Here is a 21644-nt window from a genome sequence, read left to right as displayed (position 1 = left end):
ATGTCCAACCAGACTTGCAAATTTTTATTAAATATATTGCTATGGATTGCTTTGCCTTCAGGAAAGTAACGATTACAAATTCTAGTGTGGTTTCATACTATTTAGTATTCTAGTAGTCTGATATGTATTTATTTCTAGAGACCTACAGTTACACCAAACCCAGCACCGCTTGACTATTAATCTGAAAAGTCAACAGTCTTCATCTGTAAGATAAGTGAACTTGTGTAGTTCCTAAGTTAAATGTAGAGGGCTTTGACTGTTCCTGTCGGGTTTCATGCACTGTTGGCACAAGTCATTAGCAGTTGCATAAAAAAAACACATAGTGTAAACTGAGATAATTTTAGCTAGTGTTTTATTTTCCAGATTGTCGATTATCATTCTTGTTGTATCTTTAATATTATTAATTTATTAATTTCTCTCCAGTTTGGTTGAACAGTGTTCTGATCTGCAGCACATAATACCAATGCTGTCTGGGAAAAACTTGAGTCTGATGACAATTTGAACTTGTTTTGAGTGCTTCCAGTCATGTTGGCGTCTACTGATTTTTCTGTTTCCTTACAGTTCCATATTTATCTATACATTTGTCCCAATTGAGCAATCTAAAGTGAGGACAGAAGGTGGCTTACAAATTGGTTGGAAACAAGAAAGTTATATACCTTCTATATGGCAAATAAAACTTCAACAATAAAACAAAAAAGAGAGATTACCCATTGATCTATTTACTTTTTTATTTTCCCCAGCTGATTTTCTGCATGTCTTACATTGATCTTCTTGTGACAAATCCCTGTATTTTTTGAGTAACAGCTATCATCTTCCTTTTACAGTGCTTACAGCTTATGGCTTATTCTAGTCCCTGAACTAGTTACTAATAGTGTTACTAAACACACAGCAATAGGTAACTACTTGAAGTAAAGGAAGCTAGGTTGTTATATTCTAGGCTACAATTAAATTTGTATGCTGTTTACCTGTAAAAATACCAAATTTTTAAGTTATCTTTGGTAAATGATAGATAAATTATCATTGCTTTGAGAATTAAGAATAATAATTTAATCAGTCATTACTTTCCACAGAACAGAAGCTTAGTTTTGATTCCAATACACTTGTATATGTATTTCTACTCATAGGCATACAAACTGACAAATCCATTCTTTATCTTGATATTAAAAAATATTTGCGCTTGTCAGTCTCACCTTTCTAAGGGGACAGTCTATGTTCCTTATTTTGAGAAGAAGCTTGTTGTATTAGGTTTGGGTAAGCAAGAAAACCCAAAAAGACACACACACAGTCCCTTCCCCCTGATAAAAGCATGTTATGATCTGCTTAGTGAGAGTTGCCTCTGCCCAAATTAAGGTGCAAATGAGACTATATGCCAAAGTCAATAATACATTAATAATATGGGGTTTATTTAGCAATAAATATGAGGTAGAGAGGTAGAAAGAAATAAGAAAGATAAAGAGAGAGTATGTGAAAGAATGAGAGAGGGGGAGAGTTAGTCACCACCCATGGATTCAACACCATCCCATTGGTCCTTCTTCACCCTGGGCTTCTCGATGGTGGAGGGCCCAAATCATTTTTCTGGTGGGGGGGATCCCAGGTTGTTCATCTGAGGGGACTACCTTTATACAGAACAAATGTCAAGTATCCAAGGAGGCATGTTCCTAATTTACATATGAAAGAGGATGGGCATGCTGTCATTTGCATGCTTCCTTGGGGTGGGGATTCAGTGGCTGCAGATATCACCTGTCTGATATCTCAGCGTGATCTTTGTTTGACTGGAAATATGTGTATACAGTTTGCTACAGCTGGAATTTTTGTCCAGATACGTTAATCAGGATGTGCTAACCAGATAATTGCCTTTGCCAGGCCTGGAATTAGAGCAAATTCACCTCTTGTGCTTATCTCAAGCTGCCACCATGGTGGCTAGCATGTCTTATCTTAGGGTGAACTACTTTTGTAGCCTTAACAGTGTTTGAGACAGGCAAGATATTCTTTAATTCCTCACAGAGCACTAATAACAGAAGTAAATTAACTTCAGATCATGAAAACTCTTAAACTGGGCAACTTCAGTCTTGCAACAATACTTGGACAACAAGGGAATTAAGCAGAGTTTAATAACGAGTTTCAAGTGTCATTTAAGAAACCCTAAACAGTTCTCAGCAGAGCTTGTTATACCGTCTTTTGAAATATAAGCCAAAATGTCTTTGATTGAACTTTTAAGCACGTAGCGAGCAATCTTTTTTTTTTTCCCCATAAAGCTAAAATGTCACTGAGGTAAATTAAGGGATGAAAGTTCATGCTTTGCTTCAGATCTTTTTGTTTAAGAATGCTCCAAACCAGCTGCCCTTTGAGATTTCAAATTTAATTAGGAGAAATAATTGCTATAATCCCTATGCCTAAAACAATCTTTGCCATTTACTTAGGTTTTTTAATACAGTTTGTTTAATCTATTACCACCATCACCCCTGCTGTGTTCTGTCATAATCCAATCAACTTCAAGAAAAGCATGCTATTCTTTGTAAAGCAAACAAACCAAACCCTTTTGTGAGAATGTCAAGAGCTTTATTTTTCCCTCAATTGGTCGTGAAACATAAATATTAAGGTGTGATTTTTTATGGGGTTTTTTTGTTTGTTTTTTTTTTTTTTTTAAAGAAACTGATTGGAGCTACATTTCCTTAATCGGTTGATTGTTAGTTAATATGGGAATTTTTACTTGTTTATTCCCTGGATTAGAAATTCAACCTCTCTGTATAGTAGCAAAAGCAACTAGGCATTTGTTAGCACATTGGAATTCTCGCTCTCCAGATGAGTGATGGCTTGTCAAGTTTTGAGTTTTGGTTGACATGTGTCTCATAAATTTCAAGCAGGATTCTCCAAGGGATTAGTCGAAATGCGAATTCTTTCCTTGACTGAGATTAGAAAACACTTTGAACTCCCCTCAACCACTGTATAATGTTCATTTAGAGTACTCTTGATTGGAACTCTAATTACTGTGTTCGGCTTTAGGCAAAAAGGAAATGCTGTTTGAGAATTAAGTCTTATTAATCCCATCTCAAATATCACTTGCATTTAGGAATATAGCAAATGGGCATATTGTACATGCCATTTTTATGTAAGGTCATGCTTATGTAGGCACCGATATTTTGCTAAACATGACAGAAAAATTGATAATTTGAAGAGCTTGCAGTAAAGGGGCTGTTGCAAAAAGGTGCCCAGTGCATTCAAATTAGATTAAATCTCTGTTTCTAATTGCAAGAAACACAGAAAGCACTTATATCTGAGTGGTACTGTCATTAAAAAAATAGACTTCAGGTCAAAGGCTACTTAAAGGATGACTAATATTGAAGTCACTGAATTTTGTTGGAACCAATGCTTCAACTTTGGTTTCTGCAGTCAGGAATTGCTCTGAGAGTCACTCACTTCACATTTGTACAAGGAGGAATGAAAAGTATTTGACCTAAGAGCAATTTCAAGGAGGTGAGAAACCTTTAGAAGTGGTTAGTATGAAGAAGTAGGCTAGAATGGACCCCAAATAGAAAGCTGATATGGGGTAGACTGAAAAACCGTAGCAAAAAGGGACTTTCTTAAGCCATGTTGTAAATTTGCAGAGTCAAATTACTGAAGCAAGCTAGAGAAGCATTTTTTGGTGCAGCTGGGTACATGACCTTTGATGTAGTTGTTGGTACAACATGTTGGTATAAAATACCATGAGCATCATTTTTAAAATATGGCAAAGTCATGCAATGAAACACAGAGCTGATGAGGTTGTGAGCAATGCTGGCAGAAGTTCTGGAGGTGAGGTTCTTTGCTTCAGCCTGAGACAGAAGTTTGGGTTAGGGTTGAGCAAAAGAGAAAGCTTAGACATGCTGTTGGAGAGGGGCTAGAATTGAGGGGTCCAAGGAAATTTAGGACAGCCAAGAGATCTGTATTGTGAGGGCCCTTTTTTCATTAATTAGATAGCTCTCAGTTCACATGTACATCTTGTGGAGGAAGCAAGGAAAATTTCAGGATGTTTCCCAGTATCTTAATAGATAGTATACTTGTAACTGTGAGATGTTATTAAACCAGTGTGAAAAGAAAGTAAATTAGTATGGCAAATGTGTCACAATGTAGGAGAAACAGATTATAGATTTCATATAGTTTTCTAATTTAGAAATCTAGGTTTTCATTTTTATTGTGGGGGCATTCATTCTATCTAAGGTGCAGCAAACAGCAAGCCTCCCCCTGACAATTCACAGCAGCAGATGGATGCCTCCATTCCCCACAGCAGGGAGTATCCTCTTGCTATTATTCACTGCTTCCTTTTAGTGATCCTGAGTGGCTCAGGCTCACTCACCAGAAAGGCTTCTCATCAACTGCAATGGCAGTGAACCTGCTGTGAAAGTGCAAGTTATCAGATGTGACATAAACCTAGTGCAAAAAGTCACCAGTTTCCGGTCTTCATCATCACGGGAGTTTCCACTTTCCAGCTTCATAGACACAGGTTCTTCCTGCCCTTCCCTGAAAGTTGATGGTTTAGGCTCTTGAAGCTGCAAGGTCTCAGGATCTAGTCCACCTGTTTCATTCTCTATGATGCTGTGGGGTCTGGTGGCCCCTTCCCACATGTTTATCACAAGGAAGCAGAGCCTCTTGACAACTACATAAATCCTGCAGGCTACAAGACCATGTGCCCAGTGAGAGGCTCAAGGTCTTCATTCTGACACTTGCAGAGCTGTATCCTCCTTCTGAAGCTCTGTCTGGATACAAGATTCTGGTAGTGAAGGGACAGTAATGTCAATGATTCCTTACATGGCAGCAGCAGTTATCCACAAGTACCTCAGATGGTTCCCATAATTCCCTCAATGATCTGAGAAAATGCCCAGAAAGTCTAGAAAAGCACTTTCAGCTTCTACCTGGAGAATGTACTTGCAATGAATATTGCATCTAGTCTACTGAAAAATTCAATCAATATCAATAATGGTGACAAAATTCAGGAATAGTTCTTACCCAAATATTTAATTTCAAGGTATGCAAATATATGGCCTGCTACCTTTTTGACAATATGAGAGCTCCCCAACCAGAAATAGTAGTAAAATATTGATACATTTATTAGCAAATATGAGACAAATCTGCATGAAGAGTGAACACCGAGATGAGGCTGATGTTCTGTTTTATTTTGTAAGATAGGTGAAGATGGTAATGTTTAGGTTTTATTATTTTTATTGTTTCCACTAATAAAATTTGCATATATAAGATATGTTAGTGCTCATAATAATCAGCTGTATGTTATCCTGTGACCAAGGAATCAGCTTTTTCTATGGTTCTTTCAGCTGAAACGCACTTTACTCATAACAAAAATTACAAGTATTTATGTGGACTGGTAATGTATGAGGTTTGCATCTTGAACTACAGATTGTTGAGTTCTGTTCTGAAAGATAATAAAAAACATGGTCCATTTTTCATGTGCATTATAACTTGGTTGAACAGGACATGTGGACATGTTTGATATATTGTCTGACTATAAAAATGAATAAAGCATTTTTGTATTTGTTCTCTTTAAACCATGGGTGAAAGCTCATCAGTTTCCAAGACAGCCTACAAATGGTTTAGCATTTAGCATATATCTCAATAGAACTGTTTTCTTACGCGAGAAGACTTCATTCTTTGAATTCTTGTCTGGAAAAATTCCTTAATTTTATGTAGCTATCAGAACACGTCATCATCCCTTTCCCCTTGGATAAACTCACTAAAATAAATGACACAAGATGTGTGATTTTTTTCCACAGAGTGTGAATGTGAGTATTTCAATAATGTCTTATGTCAGATTGCTTATATGTATGTGTATAGATGTAGATATAGATATAGATATAAAAAAAGTAAGCAAACACACAAACGAAAAGAATGGAAACCTATGTTGTTTGGTGGTCTTTTTGTTTGGTTGAGGTTTTTTAAAAATTAATTTATGATTTATATTTCCTTCTCATACCATTTGGTCTTCTGGAAAGCTGATTTTCATATCCGTTTATGGTTAAGTATGCAGGAGCTTTGTACAAACTCTTTGTTAGTCTGTAGCTTCTTATTACATATGCTAATGAATTGACAGCAGCACTTCATAAAACTTACTTATGTCAGAAAAAGTGTATAATTCTTGCATTTTATAAACAGCTTCTGTTGATACCACATTGTATCACATGCAGTTTATTGCTATACTGAGTGCCAGCTATTAGAAAAGAAATACTATTGCTAAATACATACTAGTTGCTAAAAAGGAGTAATGCATTTCAGGATACTACCTTTCTTATAATTAGGGCTATAGAATTGAGGACCACAGCATTATGGGGCTACTGCATCTTGAAGAGATTGTAGATGCTTTTCAATGGATCTAGTTTTGTTAAGGCACATTGGGTTTAGCTGCAAAATGAAATATACTTGTAGTATGTCTCTCAATCATCAATTGTAATTATTTAACAGCGCAAAATTGTATTTATAATCATTTAACAGCCTATGTAAAATGTATTTTCAGTTTCTGATAGGAGAACCTTTCAGTCAATCTGATTACCACCCAATTTTGTGCGCTGGCAAGTGTTGTTATTGTAGACTGTTTTCAATCTGAATACAGTACAAGTGCAGAATTTTTCTCCTGCAGATGTAACTAGAGAAGATGTTTTCTATTTAATTTCATTTGGTGGAAGTAGGTTTCAGATGGAAAGCAGCTAATTCCCTTCAGTTTTAAATCCTAACTCTAATTTGCAACTAGGTCATAGCTTACCTCATGGATTTACTGTTCTTCTCCATCAACAGTAAAATCTATTTTGGGGGCCAATAGGGATACAGATTTTTTTATTTACTTAGTGTTATACTAAATCAAGGGGGATCTGAGATAGTAGGGCTCTAAGAGGGATCATGTAAGTATGTAAATATGAAAACAGACATTGTGTGGGCAAAACCAGGTAAAATAACACCAGATATATCAGAAAAAATAATCATGCTCTTACATATCTTTATTATTCAAGCATTCATTTAAACATTTGTGCTTTTCTGCAAGCCTACAAGAATGTCTACTTGACAGAATTGTCTTTACATCTTATGACTATCAGACATTTTATTTATAGCATGTATTTTTATATCTTCATTCTAATAGTCCTTTCTAGTTCTAACTGGTTTTCTAGATAATTTCTGCATTAGCTTGTTATTCACACATGACAAGGTGAAATAAATTAGCAGCACTGTACAACTTCATAGACACTGACAGTTTGGACATTCCTGTTGTCTCAATCTTGTTAGAAATTGTGATTACAATGAAGAAGCCTAACATACTCTGCTTGAGCAGGGAGATTGGACCAGATTACCCACTGTGGTCCCTTCCAACCTTACCCATTCTGTGATTATGTCATACTGCAAGAAAATGTCAGTATTTGTTTAGTCATCTTGTTTGATTTTTCCACTAAAAAATGTAAATATCTCTTGTTTAAAATAGAATAAAGCACAAAGCCACTTCACAATTTTGAAGTAAATATGACCACGTGATATTTTGGTATTCTCTTTACTAATCTCAACATTTTTGACAGCTAAAAGTAGTTCCTCCAAAGTTTTAATTATTTTCAGATAATTGGTGAAAACAGAATTTTGGACAGGCATTATGGGTAATTTTGTCTGATAGTCACTGACAGAAAATGTGTTTTACTTGAATGCATGAAAGATTCTCCTGAACAGGAAGTGTTTATTTTAATGTAATATAGAGTCTGTATGAAACTGAGCTCAAGAAACTGATAAAAGCAGTACCAAAATCTACATGGAAAGAAAGATCTGTGAGATCAAAGGTAATTTTCCCCACTTTCCAGTGTTTTCCTATTTTGAACTTATTTATGCCTCTCTTCATATATTATTTGAGATTGTTGTAAAGTTTCAGGCTTAAAGTTTTTTATGTATCTATGGACAAATTATATTCCTGCATAAATCACTTCTGGTAAATTAATCATAGACACAAAAGAGTTTTCTCTGTGTGCAGATGGGGGAGAGGTAAATAAGTGCTGGTTAATCAGCAGCTTTCCTTATAATGTCAACATAGTGCAATGATATCAGCTTGCAGCAGACAAGCATTTGAGTAGCACCAGAAGAAATATTTGACTACTAAACATGCTGGTGCTCAGCATTCTTACGAATATAAGCATTCATTAAAAAGTTCAGCTTGTTGCAGGGCTTGATGTTTTAAATATTGTCAGGCACAATAACATTTATCATGCTTTCAGTATAGTATATGATGGACTAAATGGTATTCTTGGCAGACTTGTTCACAATGAGAGAAAAAGCAGAGTAATTTTTTTTTTTCCTATATTGAATATTGAAGTGCTTGTCAAATAAGAATGTAGCCAACATTTATTTTCCCTTTCCTGTGGAAGGAGTTCTCTGGATTCTGGTAGTCTTTAATCACACCTTTTTGATGAAAAAGGAAAAGAATTATAGAAACAGTCAGAGATATTGTGAATAATCATTGCAAAACTGCCCAGTGTCACATATACTAACTAATAATTTTGCTTGCTTGCAAGCATCATACCTGGGCACAGCAGTGGTGGTCTTGGAAGCAGGAAAGCTTATGGGTTTCCTTTCAGACCTTAGGAACTTTTGCAGTTTTCATCACGTTATTACAGACTTCTTAGAAATCTCAAAATAAATTAAAAAAAAAATAATTGAAAACAAAGCAAAACAACAAACAAACAAGCAAAACCCTACAACAAAACAGCCTTCCCCACACCAACAAAAGAAATATTACTTTGCAAGTAATGAAGATTCTTGGAATTGTTTCCTATCCATTTGCACACGTGTTTTGCTTCTGTGAAGTCTGTCTTACTCTTACACCTTTCTCAAAGGGAGGTATGCAAGGAAATGGAACCATTGTCATCTCCAAGTTCTGTAGACACTGCTGAACTAAAACTGAAAGTGATTTCAGAGAATCAGATTCCTCAATCTAACTGTTCTCTTCTTCGCGTATATATCTTTGAAGATGCTTATGCCTGTATGGGGTTTTGCCTGATCCCCCAGCATATTTGGGGTTTTTTCTCCCAATTGTGCTGAGAGAGTATCTTTAAGCATTTGATACCATTCCTTTTAGACCATTGATAAAAGATCTCCAGACCCAGTATAATATATGAATTGTAATGATGTTCCACAACATACCCAATGAAGGAGTGTGATATCTTTGCTTGATGTTAGACTCCTCAGGCAGAGCCTGTTTTTAAAGTCATTTGATCCAAGCTGCCTAGGTGCCATATTTAAGGAAATTGCAGATCTGCCATTCCTTCTAGAAGCTGTAGCGCATTCAGTACTTTAGAAGTTGATGACATCTCATAAATAAACAAAACTATCACTGTGACATGGCAGATTCTCTGTCCTTGCATTTCTTGTCACTGTGCAATAACTTGGAAGATGGTTGGTAAAACTTCACAACTGTTGAGTTCTTGTCTCTGGCTTTGAAAAGGCCATTGGATATGACATTTTTTTGAGGCACTATTCATGTCTGAGTTACAGAAAAGGAACATTTGCTTCTTGTGCTGAGTTTTCTGAGTAACTGTGGGGAAAACATCTGTAAGAATCAAATTCATTAATTTCATTATGAAGTTTTATAGTTATTTTAGTAGGTTTTCTTTATTAGGAGGGTGACATGATCCCTAATTCATAATCAATCTGTGGCTTGTTAAACTATCAGTTCAAGATATAATTTGCTTAAAATTCATAGAATAATTTGTAGCATAGATGAATGGAAATTTTCTTCATGCACAATACAGTAAGGATATCAAGAGTCCTGAAAATGTGTATTCATTTATCTTGCTTTAAAACATGAAAAAAGCATGGCATAGTTATTTAAAGCATAAAAAAGCATATTGATTTTAAATTTCCATTTTTCATCTGTGCAAGCTGAAGCAGATGTTTTACAACTGCACTTGAGTGAGACTGCCGAGGTTTCTTGTCATTAATTTAAACAGGAATTCTTGCCTTTCTGGGTCACAAGTCTGTAGGCCATAATTGGCTTGCCCATAGATTACTAGTGTAAGTACAAATAGCATTAGAAATTAACGTTTTGTGTGGTTGTGTAAGGTTCAGATTGTAAGTAAGTAAATAAATAAAATTCTTCTGTTTTCAGTCAGTTCAGCTGTGGTAAGGTCTTTGCATGTAGTGTGAAGTATCTTGTATGGATAACTTTTATTTAAGATGTTTGCAGAATCTTTCTCAGAAAATGATTTTGGTAAAAAATGGCAGGTTTGTAAAGGAAAAATTTGTGCAGAGAGAATTTCTGTTTGAATTGGCTTTTATTTTTTTCTGATGTCATTGTCAGCCAGATCAGATCAAAACTATGTTTTTTAGCCATAATGCTTTTGTTCTTTCCAACGGTATTTTAAATGCTTCTTCTAGAAAGCTGAAGATTGTAAGTCTCTAAATACACTTTCCTACCTTTTCCCAAGTTTCATAGGAAGCTAACAAATCATTGTGTTAAAGCAAACAAATAAACCAAACCAAAAAAAAACAAAAAAAATTGCTGCTGTCTTAATCTCCCTTGCTTCTGAATGGTATGTGGAAATTTTTCTGTTTTGTCCTCCATCCCACTCTATCTTCTCTTGACTAAGGGGAAGGAGAAAACTATTGTTTCAAAAAAACATTTTGAGCCTCAACCACTGTTATGTTGCCTTAAACTAAACTAGAGCATTAAGACTTTCCCGCTAATGAACTGTAAAAAAGTGGAGTTCCTTTTTCTGTGTCTGTTTTTTTTCAGGGTTCTGTCTTTCATGTTAGCCATAAAATAGTGTAGGTTAGCACTGAGATGTAATTATCCAGTTTCAAAAGGTCAGTACACTGTACTTAATTTCCACCATTCACCTTTGCAATTATCCACTTCATTGACAGTAATTTGACCTCACTCTATGCTTCCACCATTATTCTGGTCTTTCTATTTAAAAAGTAAAATTCAGTGCGTGTCTGTGGAGATATTTCATGGAGAGAAAATAGTCTCATTTGAAGGGGAAAATTAAAGATGTTTTTTTCACATGTTATTTCTTAAGCTTTCACTTCCTTTATAAATCAGAATCTGGAGTTCTACACAAATATGACAATATATATATATTTTATGAGGAAAAAAAAACCCTGAAATTCTTCTCACTGAAGATGTGAGATAGATCTCGCTGCTATTCAATCAATTTGCATTATAAAACTGAAGTTAGAGTAATAAATTTCAAAATGAAAAATAAATATTGCTGTTCCTGTGAAATGTTTTTCTGTGAAAAGTGAAAGGAGATAGTTGAATTTAAGGCAGCAATGCATTCATTTAAAGAATGGTTGGGTGTTTTTTCATTTAATGAAGGGTGAGTAAAATTTTTTTAAAATCCCAGGTTCCATTTAAAGTAACACAGGAACACAGAAATATTTTCAATTGCAAAACAAGCAACATTCCAAATCATGTTTCTATTGCTTTTTCTTTTTATTGAGAATGATACATTCACACCTAGCATTGCCTTTAGTCATTACACTTAATGTTTTTTGAAAGCTAAAGCACCCATTATATGAAGACTCTTCTTAGAACATCTCAAAGAGGGCTGAATGGTGTTGGGTGGGTTCTGAAAGGCCATACCACCACAAGATTTTCTTGCAGAAAATTGCATTAAATAGAACACAAAATACCTAATTTTGCTTGTTATTCTAATTTATTTCCAGACCTGACATTTGGCTTTGCTTTAATCTCACTACTCATTTTGGAAGAATGGTGTGAATGACAGAGAAGCAAATTTCCAACGTGCTTAGGTTTATGTGTTTTATATGAATGTAGCTTCATCTCTTACATAAGAATATAGCTCTTAGAAGTTAGAAAAATTTCAATTAGAAAAATAGTAATGCAACACTTATGGGACATTACTGCTCTGAATATCTGTATTTCATCCTTGAAAATGAACAGCAAGAGAATAGAATGTTGTAATTTTAACTCACTTTCAGAAATATAAATGTGTATAATTAACAACTTCTTTTATGAGTTCAAATGCACAACTAAAAGCTGTTATAATACTGTAATAAAACTTTCACAGGTTTTCTGACGTCTTTGTAGTGAACACAGTTACTTCTGTCATGAAAAATACTTAAGCTATTAAGATGTTTTAGTTCTTGATGAAGAGTGCGAAACTAATTCATGGAACAAGTAGCTGAACTTGAATAACAAATATTTCCCACACCTGATACATGTAGCACATGTACAGCTTAAAGAGCTCCTTAAACTGTTTTGAAAAATTTACTGGGCAACAACTGATAAGTAAAATTGCATTCGTGTATGTCTCTGGTAAAAATGTAAGCAGCAAATATTTGCCCTTTGTTTGAATTTTTGTTCTGCAAATATCAACATGTATATTTACATATGCACTTTATTCTACATGCCAGAACTGTTTAAAGATGTAATTATATGATTATCTATTTATCTATAAAATAGAAAAATTCAGAAAAAGCATATGTAAAATAATATTCTTTAGGTCTAATTAAAATAAATGTGTGCATAATTCTTTACTTTAGGATGATTAATTAGCAAAGCAATTTTCAGTAATCTTAATAACAATATTTCAGTTTTCCACTAAATGAGTTAAAAGATATAGTTTCAGACATAGTTAACTTTATATGATTCAGGATAAAATATGTTGAAATGGTCATATAGAAAGATGAGACTAGTCAGTTCTGGAACACCTGTGTTCCTCATAAAACAGTATGAGTATCAAAACTGTTTTCTGCAGGCTATATTGCATTCATATGAACCTCTTCTGTCTCTTTTGAATGCAAATATGTAAATAAATAGCTCCAGCAGGGATGGGATCTGGAATATTCATATTAAGAGTTGTCCTTATACAAAGGGAGACTTCCCTCTGCAAGGTCTTCTTCCAGCTTGCATCAGCTAACTGGCCTTGAGTGTCAACTGAAATCCTGGAGCTGGAAGGGCCCTGATAGAGGTTTTGGAGTGTCAGTGATATTGGGAATGCATTGCATAGGTTTGGAAGACAAATTCTGTCTAGTCAGGAGTAGGCCAATATTTTTAGCTAGGAATGACAAAATTACACATTGACTTTGTGAATTTGGTGTTGTGACTTGAAATCTCAAAGTTGGGGCCTGGCACATTGCTTTTTTTTTTTTTGCATATTCCATACCAAAGAGGAATAAGAAAGTAAATACCTCATGTAAGAAAGGGCATTACATGAAAAGTGTTATTTGGACTAAGCCTAAGTTATATTTTGGAAGAAATCTAATGAACAACAAGCCAACCCTGATTACTAAGACTCTGAAAATTAGTAGTCCAGAAAATATGAATTCTAGTACTTTGCTAGACAAAGATTTATACCAAAATCAATTATAAGAAAATTGTCTCTTCATGATTTTGTACATAGTAGTATTTTTTTCTGACTTTATTCTGGAGTTCTTATGTGTATGCTGTATACATAGGCAGGCAGCTAAACACTACACAGCCATTCACTCACTCCCCTCCACTGGGATGAGGTAAAACCCATGGATTGCGATAAAGACAGTTTAGTAGGACATAAATAGAAGAGAAAAAAATAATTATTATAAAGGCATATACAAAAAGAGGCGTGCACAATGCTGTTTCTCACCACCTGCTAACTGATGAACAGCCAGATTTCGAGCAGTGATCAGCCCCTCATAGCCAACAACCCACTTTTTTTTTTTCCGGCATGATATCACATAGTATGGAATATCTCTTTGGCTGGTTTGGGTCACTTGTACCCTCCTAGCATCCTGTGCAGCCCCAACCTCCTTGCTGGCAGAGCAGTATGAGAAGCTGAAAAGACCTTGACTGAGTGTAAGCACTGCTCAGGAACAACAAAAACATCAGTATGTTATCAACATTATTCTCATACTAAATTCAAAATGCAGCACTGTACCAGCTACTAGAAAGAAAATGAACTCTATCCCGGCTGAAATCAGGACAATTAAATATGTGAATTTGTCATTATTGTAGGCATGTTGGGAGCAATGAATTGAAATTTTACAGACACAGAGGTAAGTAAATTTATCTTTGACATCAGATATTGGTTTGGTAGTCATCTTCTGCTTAATTGCCTGACTGAAATTGAACCTTGGGTGGTTTTGTGATTTCTCTCTATCTGAAGTCTGCCAAAAATGAATTTGTATTGATTAGTGTCAACACTGTGAAAAGGTGAACTTTCAGGCTTACAAATTCAACGGTGTATTTTGATGGATGCTTTGCAAGAACACAGGGTTTCTCATGTTCCAGAACATTCATTGATATTTCTAAGACATTATGCTTGCATATTTATTTAGGAAAAAATATAGGGTTTGTGATTACAGTCCAGTAGGCAGTATTTGAACAAGTATAAATTTGCATAATTTAGGGGGGGAAGAAATAATATTTGGTGCTAAATAGAGGTATATGATCCCTGCATTTCCTGCTCTTGTACAGAAATTCAGTGGATAGAGTTTAAAGACCTCATTAGGAACATGTGAGCAGCAAATATTTTCTTGTGCATTGCAGTTAGCATCTTGTAGCTCATCCAGGCCAAAAGAAAAACCAAACCTGAAATCAAGGGTACAAGATTATCCTTCCCTGATTCCCTGTTAATTTGAGTATATTTATCACATTCTAAGGAATTTAGCTTGGTAAGTAACCTATAAAGACTGTGAGATAGCACAAATATAACATGTATAGACCTTTCTGTCTGTTGTACTTTAATCAGGTGGACTACTCACCAAAACTCATAGTTTTGTAGCTGTATTAAGTCTTTTCATACAAGAACAAGTCCATAATGTAAAGAGAACTGCTGAATATTGTTAATTGTTAAAGGAGTTAAAATTAGTTACCCGCAGTTCTGCCAACAGGATACAGAATATGAAAGCAGTATTTTCCTTTCTTTCTTACTTGCTAGTTTGTCTAATCTTAGATCAAAGGCCATTTTAGTTTTAAGAACCATTTCTGAGTTCTCTCCAAATGCTATCATCCAACAATCTATCATGATGGTATGACTGGCCAAGGTTTTAGGAATACTGTTGTGATGTGGAGGAACAACATGTGTTGTCTTGTTGGGTTTTTTTATACATGGAAACTGCTTGAAACATCAGCATTGCTGTTTGTCTTTTCCTTATCATGAGAAGATGAAATTTGTGGGAAAAAAAGTGGCTCCTTGTCTTCTGTCATTTCTTTTGTTTTTTTCTGTTGTGTTTTTTTCTTTCTCCCTACTTTACTCAGTCTTTTGAGGAAGATTCTAGTCTATCATGTATACAATACTATCTGGAGAAATATTTGGGAAAATATTATCATTGCTATTAAGCAATAATTTGTTATTTTTCCATTTAATATGATTTTTATTCTTACTAGAGAAACTCAAAAAGAATTTTTACTTTCCTCTGAAAGTCTGAATGAACCTCTTTAACTTCTTAGAGTTTCTAGTTGTTTTTATTTACTCAGAAATATGATGGAAACAGACAAGTTTGCAATTTGATTTAGCTAGATAATCACATTGTGATTATTCATAAGGTCTGAAAACTGTTTGTCTGATGCCATAATGGCTCATTCTCTTTGCCTAACATTCAGTAGGTTTTCATTATTTGTCAGAAATTGATTTTAAATTAAAAGTAGCAAGTATCTGAAAAAGTGCACCTCTATGGTTTGCCCTAAACCTTGTTGGCACAGATATGCTCTTTCTTCAATGAAGAAGTGCCTCACAATGGTGTCATTCTCTGCTTTTATCAAACAATAAATTTCAGTTCTCACAGAACTGAAAATTGTAAAAAGTTCTGAAAATTCTGACTTCTATGTATTAGCATTTCTATATTTCATCTCACTTGAAAAAACTATACCCTTTTATTTTCAGTTTTTAATGTCTTAATCTCTTTTAGTCTCTTAATAATCAGTTAACAATAATTAAGTAACTGATAAATTCCTGTTTTGTGCTATAAAAATAAATTCATTTTAACATTTTTCTTTTTAAAATCTGAGGAACATTTAATGCAGCCTTGACAGAATCTCTATGTAGTTGTCTCTGAAGAATAAATCAGTTGTCAGATAATTGCTTTATATGACTTTATATGGGTTTGATAAATGAATTCATAAAGTTATCCTAAATTAAGGTTACACCATTTTCCATAAACAATAATATTTCTATTAAGACTATTAATTGTAACTGCAAGAAACAGATTAGTGTGAAAACTGAAAAATCTTTTCTCTGATCATGAGGATAGCAGTATGCAGTACTGAAAACATACTTTAGAACTTCTTCAGTTTCATGAATATTCAGTACAATCCTTCTAAAATGTAAGCAAAGGAAAAGCATGCTGGTTTTTCATCTTTTGGAGAGTAAAAAATTAACTTTGACATCGTCAAGCCAAAATCAATCTCAATGTTATCTAAACATTTTATTTCTTAATACTGTTTTTCATAAATAGCAAGAAAAGAATGTGATTTGGTTACTGTATTAAAAATTATCTATGCTTTACTTTTATAAAGGTACAATTGACTATCTTGGCTATTTCTTTTCAAATTCAAGTACTTTAGTTTATGAAACACAGAAAACTTATACCTTGGAGGAATTTCTAAGTTACCAGCCTTGCTCTGAGTTGAGGCCATTAGCCTCACCTAGCAAATAGGGTTTTTAATCATAATATGCCTCTTTCTTTTTTTCTCTTTTGGTTATTCTTCCTCCTAACCTCACCCTTCCCAGCTGGAAAGAATGCAGTGTGAGAATACCTCTGAATGGGGAAAGAGAGAGCAACCTGAAGCGGAAGAGCAAAATTTGGAAGAAGAGAACAGAAAACTGAAGTTGCAGGTAAAAGAAATTCAGAGATGTAAAATAAAGCAACGCCAACTAAAACTGAGTTGTGATCATCAAAATGCACAAAGTAAGGTGTTGGTTAAAAATAAGGTATGTGTATTACTTAGTTTGATTACTTGGAGAGCGTTCCCCGCCCAAAATTACTACTTGATAATGTCAAAATATGTCCCTAAAATGAGGGTTATACTAGACAGAACAGCCCTTTTTGCATCACAGACCTGGACAATTGGAACTCAGTGGCAGAATTTCTATAGGGTACAGAAACAGAAAAAAAAAATCTTTTCATTTTTGAAAGGAGCAGGGAGAAATGACATGCCTAACAAGACTAGGAAGCAAAAGTGAAGACTGGGAGGAACAGAAGAGACTGAGTAAGCTATGGTAACTGCAGAGTTGTGATGAAGGTCAAAGAGAAAAACGCTGTGAGACAAATCATTTCTCTGTCTTGATGAACATTGAATCTCTTCTTAAGGGGAGGAGAGAACTGAAGGAAGAGTCTTATTTCTTATTTTTTATTCCTCTAAAGATCTGTTCACTTTTTAACTTTATCATACTGCTAAAAATGGTGATAAATTATTCAGAGACTCTTAGCTGAGCACATTTCCTTTATTTTATGCTTTTTTCTATGCCAATAGCTAAGTAGTAATCCGGAAGACTCTCACTTTCATTGAGATTCTGATAGCTGTGTAAGAGAAAACAAAAAAACCCCAAAAACTCACCAACCTGCAGTAAATATACATACCTGGTGCTACAACTTGGGCAGCGAGAAACAGTAAAATTTTTTAATTAGCCTAAATAATAAATAATTTGATCTAATTTATGTGCATTTACTGTTGAAAAATGGTATTTGGAGTAACTAGATATAGGTTTTGCCTACAATAAATAATTTCTCATGGGAAAAACCAAGAGAGTTTCTGTACTTGATGTCTGCTTTTAAATGTAATTATATGATTTTTCTATGGTTCTGTGATGGTTAAGGAAGAGCAGATTTAAGTCATGCATATAACCTACTTTTCTAAAATATCTTACATAACAAATACCAGGTTTGTACATTCCTTTACTAGTATTATTTTTATCATAACGTGATACGTATCACATGATATCACATCAGTATTTTCTTGATTGCTTTGTAATGACAGTAATTTGAGGTTGGTGATATGGCCAGAAAGATGCTCATCTGCAAAGGCATGTTACTGTATTTCAAATATCTTTTACTTATATGTCGGTACTTGTGTGTTTATTTGTTTATTTTAAAAAAACCACATTACTTGCGTTGTCTATTTGACGTTTGTGATCGACTGTTAGCGTCAGCTCTGTTTGTTAGTATCTCACCTCTGGATTTGGTTTATAAGAACCGCAAAACATGAAATCACAGAACAAATCAGTCTGGAATGGATCTCAGGAAATCTTCAGTCCTACTTCCTGCTCAAAGCAAGGTGAGATCTGAAATCAGATCACGTTGCTCAAGGTTTTGTCCAGTGAGGTGTCAAAAACCTCAAGGACTGCACAGCCTCTCTGGGCAGCATGTTTGTGATGGGTTTACCCCATTTGGCTCCCACCCAACCTAAATTCATTCCCCAAAAGTGGGGTGGAGGACAAAATTGAAAGGGCAAAATTGAGAAAAAACTTGTGGACTGAGAAAAAGACAGATTAATTACTGGGGAGGGGTGGAAATGGAAGTAAGATAAATAAATAAATAAATATATAATACGACTGCAATCACACCCCACCAGCAGACTGCACCTAACCAGTCTCTAAGAAACAGCTACTTTGAAAAAGACATCACCCCTCTGTTGTTCCAAGGGACTCTTCTTTCCCAGGTGCAGGACTTCATCACTACTCAATTTTGCAAGGTTTCTGTTGGCCTCTTCTTTCAACTTGATGACAGAACTTCTTGATCCCATCTACAGGCAAGGATACTGTCTCCACCTGCCCCAGCCTCTGAGGGAGATAACAAGACCTTGATGGGAGCATTTGCCTGCTGGAGCTGTGAATTGAGGCATCTGCTTTGTTTCCCCGTTTTGGGCTGGGAATGATGCTCCATGATGCACCATCACTAAGACTGACCACTCTTGTAGTCTTTAGCAGCGTTTCCAACTAGGACTCTTTGCCAGGGCCTTCCATAGTATCCTAAGCATACTTGTTCCCTGTGTCCAGGGCTCCTGGCCTCTGGTTGCAGGGAGAGCAAATGATACCACCATACACAGTCATCTGTGACACTAAACACCCATTGATAACATGAGCAAAACTAAAGGTTAACAGTATTAGAGAAAAGGACCGTGATGAACCTTTAATGACCAAATGAACTCTTCACATTCAGAAAAAGTAAGATAGAAACAGCCTTATGAGGAAAATTACTCTAGAAATGGGTTCATCACCAAATCAGTTCTGGTACTGGAGACCTGGCCAGCCATATGTGAAGACAGTAGTTTGTAGAGTCAATTAGTGTTTCTTTTAACCTTGCTGCTGCCATTAAATGAAAAACAGGAGTTAAGGAAGGAGAGAGTTTCTTTTTCAAGGATTCCACCATAACAAAATTTATAACCTGTCTATTCCTATGCAGACACATACTAATGGCACTGTTGAAATTTCTAAATTCTGAGACTGTTTCTATCTGATTTTCTCTAATACTATAAATAACCTGAAAAGAATAGCTTTTATTCCTGATTCAGGAAAATTTTATTTCTGGGATGGTAGCTTGAGTTCAAATAAAATAACACATTATATGTGGGGTTAGAAGGGTACATAAGGATACTTCATGCAATATGGCTGATGGTTAGATGTTTAGGTTAGCAAAGATTGAAACTACAGCTGTCTTTGTGCACTTTAATCTGTATGATTAGGTCTTTATTTAGCAAGTAGACACAAAAGATATAGGTAAGGTGTTATGGAATGAATTCCAGAGCACACCACAGTTACCTAATGTCCTAGCTTTTCCAAAACCTCTATTTATGAGATTATTTGGGAGATCCATTGTTGTTGTTCAGAAAAATATGCAGTGTTATTAATTGATATATGGCTGATTCATACTTTTAGAAGGTATAAGCAAATAATGGCAACACTTTTTTTTTGTTTGTTTAATAACAGTTTTGGTAAGATTCAAATCATGGCATCAAAATACAGAAATTAAATCTTTGCATCCTTGTCTAAATAATTTCACGTTGACAATTATATTGCTCTTTAATATATATATACCTCCACAGAATACAGAATTTGTGCAATCTCTTGCCACTTATAGTGGTAAACCATGCAGATTGAAGTTATGAACATAAAATTTTATACTAATTAAATCTTGCAAAAAATGTGAGCCCTTAATATTATTCTTAGCTGGCAGTATGTTGGTTTAAAATGTTTCCATATGGAGTTTTTGAAAGGTTAACTTCTGTTGTACAAGATTAGCAGAATTGATGAAACAATTGAGATTAAACATTGTTACTGTGCAGTTTTATTGATTGCACTTCTTGGAATGGAAAATACAGTAAAATTAATTGCTGTATTATATGACAAATAGCATGGCAACAAATATTAAATGGAGGTAACATCTAGGAAGGGATAAAATGAAGGAAAAAAACCACTTTGCTATAGTATCAATGCTGTTTATGGAAAAACATTTTCTATTTCAACTGTGAATATGACCTTGAAACAAAATTCTAAATTAATTTTGAGGAATAATAGCTGTTCTTTTGCATTCTCTCTAATGATTATGATAAATATCTGGTAATAAAATAATTGAATATGCTTTGTAGTGGACTTGTGCAGAATGCTGAAGTGTGAGGCTTGTGGATGTATAGACTAAATTTTACTTCTATGTTTAATTTCCAATGTAATATGATAAGGTTATCATATTGCTAGGAAAAAAAAATCCATGAATTTTAAAGATGAAATGATGAAAAATATGCACTTTAAGATGAAACCATTTTAGGTTTGATTTTTCAAAAATAGAAAATACTCAATTTTTTCCTTAAATATTTTGAAAAAAAATATCCGTATTGGGTTTACATGGCAAAGTTTTGGTAGAAGTGGAGCTGCAAGTGTAGAGTTGCAGCCAAGGCCATCCTATCACAATGTCAGAGGTGGGTGTGTTCCTCACAATTCATAGGCAAAATTTACTTTTTATGATGCATCTTCAATGCAATTGGCTTTCTTCATATTTTTAAAATAGGACAATATCCACTGTCTCTGTTTCCTTAGAAAAAACAAGCAAAAGGGGTATTCCTCCCTCCTAATTAAGTAATGAGATATTTGATGATGGGTTTCTTTTATGCAGAAACTAGCTACCCTGTTGTAGTTATAAAGTCTTTGTAATTTCTCACAGTACCACTGTGTAAACTCTAATATTCATGTATACAAATTTGTGATGTGAGAATAGTTGCACTGTGAATGAAATTCTTCCTAACTTTAACTAAAAAAACCTGAAACTAGTAAAGACTGCAAGATTAAATTGCTGCTCCCTAAATCTTGTTTTTTAGTTTAATAAGAAATCAAACTTCAATAATTCCTCTTTTATTAAATCTAGAAAAATGAAATCAACAAAAATTTCAAACCAAAAATCCTCTCTGTACATCTCTAAGGAAGGTGTTGTAACTGCTGTACTTGCTTCCAGATTAATCATTAAGGTAGTATTTTCTTTCTTTAGTAGTTTAAGCAACTGCTTCAAACAGACTATGAAAGTACACATACTGTGATCTGTCTTGGTAAGCAATTGTATGTCAAAGTTTTTCAAAGTGACTGAAGTATTGGGTGTATTACCAGTAGGGAAAAGAAACTGTCAGTTCACAGAATTAATGGATACATACTTGATTCTCAAGAAAGAGAACCACAAATACCCCAGTTTTTAACTTGCAGCATCATAAG

General features: G+C 34.6%; 1 protein-coding gene across 1 annotated transcript in view; it reads left to right on the top strand.

The window, feature by feature from the left end:
* Positions 1 to 16883, top strand: part of LOC103802328 (coiled-coil domain-containing protein 102B-like) — a gene marked incomplete at its 3' end in the record, with an annotated part of 49884 nt that extends 33001 nt beyond the window's left edge. The window contains exon 5 of the mRNA XM_009074787.1: positions 16683 to 16883. Coding sequence (XP_009073035.1) covers positions 16683 to 16883 — 201 coding nt within the window. The remainder of the gene's footprint in view (positions 1 to 16682) is intronic.
* Positions 16884 to 21644: the final 4761 nt, after the last annotated feature.

This window comes from Acanthisitta chloris, unplaced genomic scaffold, assembly GCF_000695815.1.
Source record: "Acanthisitta chloris isolate BGI_N310 unplaced genomic scaffold, ASM69581v1 scaffold8245, whole genome shotgun sequence".
In the NCBI taxonomy this organism is placed as follows: domain Eukaryota; kingdom Metazoa; phylum Chordata; class Aves; order Passeriformes; family Acanthisittidae; genus Acanthisitta; species Acanthisitta chloris.
The sequence above is the reverse complement of the archived record's forward strand: the minus strand, read 5'-3'. Positions and strand labels throughout refer to the sequence as shown.